Raw genomic sequence first — 7,947 nt, 5'->3', positions numbered from 1 at the left:
ATTACAATTAGTAATGTGCCTATTTATAGCTCACATACAAAAATGATAACAGAATACCAAACCAATTATGCCAATCGACATAATAGTAAAAGAAACGACAATTAAACTTGACAGACTTTTCGCAAAATTATTAGACTAATATACTAATTATATTATTCTTCCTAGAAGATAAATCAATTTTCCAAGTAAACCAATAGAGAAAGGTAAACTAATCCCAAACTGAGATAAGAAAGTCTCCTAGAATCTCTGAATTCCTAGTCAATAGACTAATACATACTGCTTTGATGCTTCTTTTACTTGTAGATATAAAAAATATATATTACCTAAATTTGAGCTTGCATTTTTCCCTTATCGAAACCAAACTGGGAACATGGGTTCCCACGAAGGACAATCTACTCTGACTCTGTCCATCAATGTCAATGTCTCTAAACTCTTTCTTTTGGATGTTGTAGGAGACCACCTTTACTTGACCTAAATCCTTAAAAAGGAGCTCATCATTCTTCCAAAATGTCAATGGCATAAGAATGTCATTTAGGTTTTCTATCGTAAGATATTTGATCCATGAACGCGAACCTTTTTTGCCACTGCCATTGTTGTCATTCATCACCCACATATCAATGGATCTTGGTTCGGTCCCCTGCCCGCAAGGACAATTATCAAACAATAAGACAAGAGAGTCATTCCACACCCTGAGCTTAGTAGTCCACCAATGTGATCCATCAGATAAGAAAACATCATTTGGAGGCTCTATGCAACGAAATACTTCATCACACATGTTGAACGAAAGGATCAAACCCTCGGTAGAAGATGTCATCCAATAAAACACTCCCCTGCAGTATGTATGACTGTAGAGTGATCGTGATGAAAAACCATGTATAGGCATCTCAATCGTTCGCCAAATACCAGAACCAAGGGTGGTTACCTCAGCCAGACAAGTTTGTCTTTTTGGTCCATCAATATCATCAATGAAATCTAAAATACTAACAACCTTGTATTCGTTAGTTCTCGAATCATAGCCAAATCCTTTTCCTTTGCTCAAATCAGTATCAAATCCGATTCCTAAGCTTGCACTACCTGATGTCACAAGCAGATACTCACGCAATGCCGGATTGCACAGCAGCATGTCCCCCTTAGAACCATCAAGGCAGATTATGCCATTACAATGATAATACTCAGGAAAGGCAAACCTCTCACCATTCAAAAAATTCGATAAATTCAAAAACTCGGCGTCAAACTTTATGGTTTCTTTTTCACCATCATCACACTCAGTGTACGTACTAAGCAATGAGTACATATTCTTAAAGTAGGAAAATCCATACAAATAAACAATGTGGCGTGTTCTAGAAGTTATGTCTTTGTTGGTGTTGTGAAGGTGCTTTGCCACAAATTCTGGATCTTTGATACAACCATTGATAAGGGAACACCAAGACTTACTCACGCACTTGAATCGCATCAAAGACTTGGGAGGCAGCCACAGCATAATTTGTTCCACAATCTCTACCGGTAGATAGCAAGAAAACCCCTCCATTTCTGCTTTACATAGAAAATAATGTCACTTTTCCATGGGTCTAAATGAAAAGTATTGAAAACAAATTCTTTTTAACCATCTATTTTCTCAAAGATAAAACCATGACTTGATAATCAAAAACCATTCTTAGGATTGCTTCCCTTAAGTTGCGGTCAAACTACATATCACTCATCCTAGAAATTGTAGATATTCTACTGAAATTGTAATTTTAAAGAAAAAAAAAAAAAAAAAAAAAAAAAAAAAAAAAAAAAAAAAAAAAAAAAAAAAAAAAAAAAAAAACTGGCCATATGTTCTAGGAGTCTGAGACTAGAAATAGGTGTAAAGCCGTAAAGGGAACGACTTACATTAGTTGACACAGAGAAGTAACATTTAGAGGAAATCTGGTAGAATGGGGATTTATTATTCTACAGTATTTTCCTCCCATAAAAAGTTTATTTTATGTTATTAAACTCAAATCATTGATTTTATAGGTTTTTTTATAAAAAATTTAAATTTTAAACATTAAAATCAAGAATAATAGTTTGAGTATACCTTCTAAGTGAGTCTAATTTAAAAGTGACTGAATTATAAACACAATGCCTGAGACGGTGAGACTAAGTGAGTATGAGAGAGTATAGAAGGTCTGTTGCCTAGAAACGAGGATCAAATTTTGGTCACATTAACGGTGATGTATGTCACGGCGGCTTAAAACTTGGAGCCCAAGTTTTTCTCGTCTCTCAAGATTGAGACAAGTGTCAATAATCTAACTTAGACACAATTCAAATTGAATTTGAACCTGTGAAAGAGAATGGGTTAGGGGGACATCGGAACAAAAAAAAAAAGTGAGGTTAGTGTCAGACTTGAGTAAATTTGAAACTTTATACGAAAATTTTAAAAAAGGTCTTCTTCTATATCAAAGAAATTAAAAAAATAATTAAACCAATTTAAAATATACTTTTCTTGCCTTTTGAAATGCAAAATTATTAATTATATCTATATATTAAAGTATATCCAATATTTTTCTTTTTAACAACAAAACTTGATTATATGATTTTTAACAAGAAATTTTAAAAATACGCTTTAAAATGAAACCTTTTTTTTTATTTTTACCCTTTAACATTAGTCCATATATTTCTACTTTTTAAATTAGATATAGTGAAAGGGTAAAATTTTTTAAAAAGATTGTTTTCAGTAAGTTAAGTACTTAAAGAGGTAGAATCTTTAATTTTTTTCATTAAATTTTTTTTTTTCAAATTCCAAGGATCCAACCCTCTGAAAAGTATCCTAATTTTTTTTGGTTCTTATAGTTTTAATGTAAAATGTAAAATAATAATAATAAATAGATATATTAATTAGGAGTCTCAAAAAAATGTATATCTGGGGCCTTAGGCCTAATGTTTTCTAAGGTAGAGCCGGCCCTGGGTGACACACGTAACGTTACTGCTAGAGTTTCTCTATTCTTCTTCGTTTTTAAGAAATTATTGTCAGTATATAATATTATACACACACATAAGGGAAAAATGAGAAGAAGATTGAATAAGTAGACTAGTAGAGATGAAGAAGAGAAAGAGATGGGTGGCGAAGGCCCAAAAACAAGAAGAGGCGGCGTTGGACGGTTTGATTTCACCGACCGAAGGCAACCCTCATGCTGTTTCCAATGCTACCGTTCAATTATTGTTGGTTCCATTTTTTTTTTAACAACCCTAAAATTTAGTAAAAATAATAATAAAGCGTTTATGAAATAATTGGAAGGGAAGAAAATGAAGTGATGAAATATTTCATTTTAGAAGTTACAATTTAAAAAAAAAAAAAACACACACACACACTCTTCTAGGCCCATTAATACAATCTAAACCCCTTCATATCCATTTTTACCGCTTTGACATTATGCACTGGCATTTTATTTGCATTTTCTTTTAATTTCTCAAGCCAATTCATCAACATATATTTAAAATTTCTCAAGACTTTTGCCCTGAAAGAAAAAACAAAAAACCTTTCAGGCCTTTTACGTTTTAAACAATACTTAAATAGAAAATCAATCTCTTTATTCATCTCATTTCATGTTCCTTTAATAATATTATTATGCCACGTAAATTAAAATACTATGTCAATTAAAAATTCATATCACATCAGCCAAAAAAATTATGACCCTCTAAATATTTTAATTAATGTAAAATGATATAATTAGGAGAATACGAATAAATGGACATATGAGCTTGCTAGAAACTTGATACGCATCTATTAAAATAAAGGGAAGACTATCCATTAAAATATGAATATCATACAAGTGATACATAACATAGCGTAAGATAAAGTCAAGAGTCCGCCAACCAAATATAGTACCATATCATAATCAAGCTTGAAACCCATGAATATCATTAGCAAAAAAAAAAAAAATCAAATCTTGAACCCGATGTTCAGAAAAGGTATTACTTCATATCAACTTCATACATGTTATAATGTTAGTTTCTCAAACGATTTCAAATTCGGAAGCATGTGAGTAACGGATCGTGTATAATAAAAATTTTCATAAAATCTTTAAGATACTCTATAGATTATATTAATTTATGTACAAATAAATTAATCACATTAATTTATTTACCAAGAACCGGATTAGGAATTATACCTAGCAACCGATTAGGATGATAACTTGTATTCTTTGATTTCAAACTTTTCTCGCTTCAATGCTAGTTTAGAACACCTAAATTTTCTTTATCAATTCTTTGAATCTACAAAGAACGTGTGTGTGGGCACACCTAAAACAAAACGGAATTAGCAAGAACACTCAAGGTTTTCACGAACACCTACACATGCACGACGTGAAATTTTTGGAGAAAATTTTTCCTTCCTACTCTCTATAGAAAACTCGCCACTAACACTTAGTAGAGCAAAAAATTGTGTCTCATAATTTTGCTACAATCTTCTATTTTATAGAGTAGTAGTCAGACACTCAGAAAGAGTCTAATCTTTATCTTTAAGATAAAACTTGATAATTATCTCCAACTTTAAATTTGATTTTGAAACAAAAACCACTCTCTCCCTTATCCTATATGGCCGGCCACCATAGGGAGATTCCTCCCTGTGGTAGGCACAATTTTACAGATAAAGAATAGGGTAAAATTTTATCATGCAATCCAATTTTAACTTAAATTCAAATTTCAATTTAAGTCAAATTTAAATCAATTTGAATTTCAAATTGGACAACTTATCAAATAAGTTAATTGGATATCTATGGAGAGTAAGCAATTTGAATCCCAAAGGGATTCACACCGTGCTGTGCATTCATACCATGTGAACACCTTCACATGTGTTTCAAAATTTAAATTTAAACTTAAACTTAAATAATCACATTATTTAAACTTTTATATATATATATATATATATATCATTACCTCTATTTGAGCTTGCATTTTTCCAGTATCGAAACCAGACTGGGCACTTAGGCTCCAACGTAGGACAATCCATCCTGTCTGCATCCATCAACGTCAAGGTCTCTAAACTCTTTATTATGAATGTTGTAGGAGACCAACTTTTCCTTTTCTAAATCATCCATAAGGAGTTCATCACTCTTCCAAAATGTCAATGGCACAAGCATGCCATTTAGGTTTTCTATCGTAAGATATTTGATCCACGAGTAAGATCCTCTTCTGCCACCTCCATTGTTGTCGTTCATCACCCACATATCAATGGATCTTGGTTCACTCCTCATTTGCCCACGAGAAGGATTATCAAACAATAAAACGAGAGAGCCATTCCACGCCATGAGATCAGTCCTCCAATGTGATCCATCACATACAAAAACATCATTCGGAGGCTTTATACAACGAAATATCTCCTCACACATGTCAAACGCAAGGATCACGCCCTCAATAGAATATGTCATCCAATAAAACACTCCTTTGCAGTATGTATGACTGTAGAGTGATCGTAATGAGAAACAGTCTATAAGCATCCCATTCTTTCTCCAGATACTAGAACCAAGGGTGGTTACCTCAGATCCATAGTAAGGACAAGTTCTTCATCCATCAATATCATCATCTCTATCAGAATCAAAAAGCATAATTATTGGTCCATCAATAGCATCATCAGCAGCTAAAATCCTAACAATCTTGTATCCCTCAGTTCTCAAATCGTATCCAAATCCCATTTCTTTGCTCAAATCGGAGCCAAATCCCATTCCGAGCTTGCACTGCCTGATTTCACAAGCACATACTCGTTCAATACCGGATTGCACAACAGCATGTTCCCATAAAGCCAATCCAGGCAAATTATGCCATTACAATGATAATATCCAGGGAAGCCAAACCACTTGGCACCCGAAAAAATCGGTAGATTTAAAAACTCAACACCAAACTTTATGAAATTCGTTTCACCATCATCACACACATTGGATGTAGTAAGCGATGTGTACCTACCTCATGGAAGGAAACATCCGACAAATGGAAAAGGTGGCGCATTTTAGACGATACGACATTGTTAGTGTTGTGAAGGTGCTTAGCAACAAATTCTGGATCTTGATGAAAAGATTGATAAGGGAACCATTTCTGCTTTACATATAAAATAAAGTCAATTTCCCATATGTTTGGGTCTAAATGAAAAGTATCAAAAGAAGATTCTTTTACTCATATATAAAAGAAAAACCATTGCTTGATTATCAAAAACCATTCCTAGGATTACTTCCCTTAAGTTGGGCTTAAACTAGATAACATTTATGTTAGAAATTGTATAAATTGTACTTCTTCCCCCTGCTTTCCATCGAAATTGTCATTTCCACATATACACAGCGAATTTGTTTGCTCTTTAGAGCAAAGTACTGAAATACAACACAAAGAAAACAAAAAACAAAAAAACAAAAACGTTTCACAATTTGTATGACATGCAAAGTCATTTATATAATCAAAGATAAACCTTAGCTTCATAATCCAAAAACCATACCTAAATTTTGACCCCTTCAAACTGAAATCAAACTAGACATAAAAGAATACTAATAAAATTAAAAAGACAAAAAAATTTCCCTCAAAGGAATGACAAAAAAAAAAAAAAAAGACCATATTTTCTAGGAATATCCTAATAGGGGTAAAGGGGACAGCTTACCTTAGTCAGAAACGGAGCAGTAACATAGAGTTCAGAAGTTCATAGCGGGTAACATAGAAAATGTGGTTTAAAGTGAGAATTTTTAGGATTTGAAAGTGACCCAAGATTAACACATAATACCTGTATAAGCCACTGGAAAGTAAGAGTAGTGGGAGAGACTTGAACGCCTGTTTGTCTTGAAACGTGCGCTCAAATTAATTTAGTGACGTCATAAGAATGATGTCACGGTGGCACAAACCTGGAGCCCACGTTTTTCTTGTGTCTCAAGATTGAGACAAGTATTGTCTAATGCTCAACTCAGTCACAATTAGGGGTGTAAATCGGCCGGGTAGGGTCGGGTTTAGCCGAAAAATTGAGCCGACCCGATCAGTACGAGTTGAGAAATTTTAGGCTGCGACACTCTCTTAAGTCTACAAACCCACAACCTTTCGGGTGACCTCAGGTAGGGTCGGGTAACTCGGGTTTCTCGGGTTACTCGGGTTGGTGAAAACCAATTTTAATATATGACTTCATACCTCTTTTAACAGTCCAAAAGCATAAACAACAAGGAGATGAAATAAAATCTTGAGAAGCAAAATAGTCCAATCAAAACAAATGCTTCTCTTGGAACAAGAGTACATGACTCCATCCTGAGAGAAGTTAGAGTTGTGCATGAATTCATAATGTGGGCGATGGAAACGTAAGTGAGTTTGTGGCAACACGTGATATCCAGCTTCCTTAAATATCTGTGTTTGGTGACAAGAGAGGAGAGACCATCATCGGTCACACCCGAGCATTTACGTAAGCTCAACTGCCTCAAAGTGTTGACACATGTGAGCTCCTAGATGACACACATGTGGGCTCCTAGAGAGGAGAGACCTTCATCGGTCACACCCGAGCATTTACGTAATATTTGACACAAATGCCTCATGAAGCGAGTTGTGAAATGATAATTGCAACTTTCAACCTACTAAATCCGCCTTATATTCACACCCCATTCTAGAAATTAAGACCCAAAGCTCCTAGATGAGCAATATGCATGTGGGCTCAACTTGTCAGTCTCCAAATGTCATTTCAAATGATATATACATGTATCACATTTAACTTCTTTCTAACACTATGTCACAACAAAATGAAATAAGAAAATATTATAATTTGAAACAACAAAAGGACATCCTAAAGCGAACTAATTATCACTCAATACCTTTAACGACTTGCAGCCATATCTGAGGACCTCAAGGCTGCTATCGTCTAGGCCAAAACACCCCTCTAGAACCAAATCTTCAAGATGTTGTAATTTTAAGATGTATGGTAAGCATTGGTCTGTGATCTGCAAATACTTGAGCATACATTAAAAAAAAAAAAAA

The 7,947-nt window shown here is 34.0% G+C and overlaps 1 protein-coding gene across 4 annotated transcripts; it reads right to left on the bottom strand.

Annotated features, from left to right (window-relative positions):
* Nucleotides 1-204: 204 nt before the first annotated feature.
* LOC21386361 (F-box/kelch-repeat protein At3g23880) lies at nt 205-7,926 on the bottom strand. 4 transcript variants are annotated; one of them, XM_024169769.1, is made up of 4 exons: nt 7,785-7,926; nt 5,923-6,051; nt 4,900-5,700; nt 205-1,533 (listed from the first exon to the last, which is right to left on the bottom strand). In XM_024169769.1, exons 3-4 carry the CDS (start codon nt 4,985-4,987, stop codon nt 320-322), a joined length of 1,302 nt encoding a protein of 433 aa, XP_024025537.1. In that variant the 5' UTR covers nt 4,988-5,700; nt 5,923-6,051; nt 7,785-7,926; the 3' UTR covers nt 205-319. The 4 variants fall into 4 exon arrangements, with proteins under 4 accessions (XP_024025537.1, XP_024025538.1, XP_024025539.1 ...); XM_024169770.1 differs by having other exon boundaries at nt 205-1,530; XM_024169771.1 differs by lacking the exons at nt 5,923-6,051; nt 7,785-7,926 and adding an exon at nt 4,134-4,263 and having other exon boundaries at nt 205-1,530; nt 4,900-4,965.
* Nucleotides 7,927-7,947: the final 21 nt, after the last annotated feature.

This window comes from Morus notabilis, unplaced genomic scaffold, assembly GCF_000414095.1.
Source record: "Morus notabilis unplaced genomic scaffold, ASM41409v2 Scaffold309, whole genome shotgun sequence".
NCBI classification, from domain to species: Eukaryota; Viridiplantae; Streptophyta; class Magnoliopsida; order Rosales; family Moraceae; genus Morus; species Morus notabilis.
Note: the sequence above shows the minus strand (reverse complement) of the source record. Positions and strands in the feature narration are given on the sequence as shown.

Bases quoted from the DNA above. Each gene is read 5' to 3' on its own strand.
- LOC21386361 (XM_024169769.1), bottom strand. From the start codon at position 4,987: ATGGATGCAGACAGGATGGATTGTCCTACGTTGGAGCCTAAGTGCCCA. The intron at 1,534-4,899 runs GTAATGATATAT...TTCTATGTAAAG, and splicing joins AAATGCAAGCTCAAATAGAG to CAGAAATGGAGGGGTTTTCT.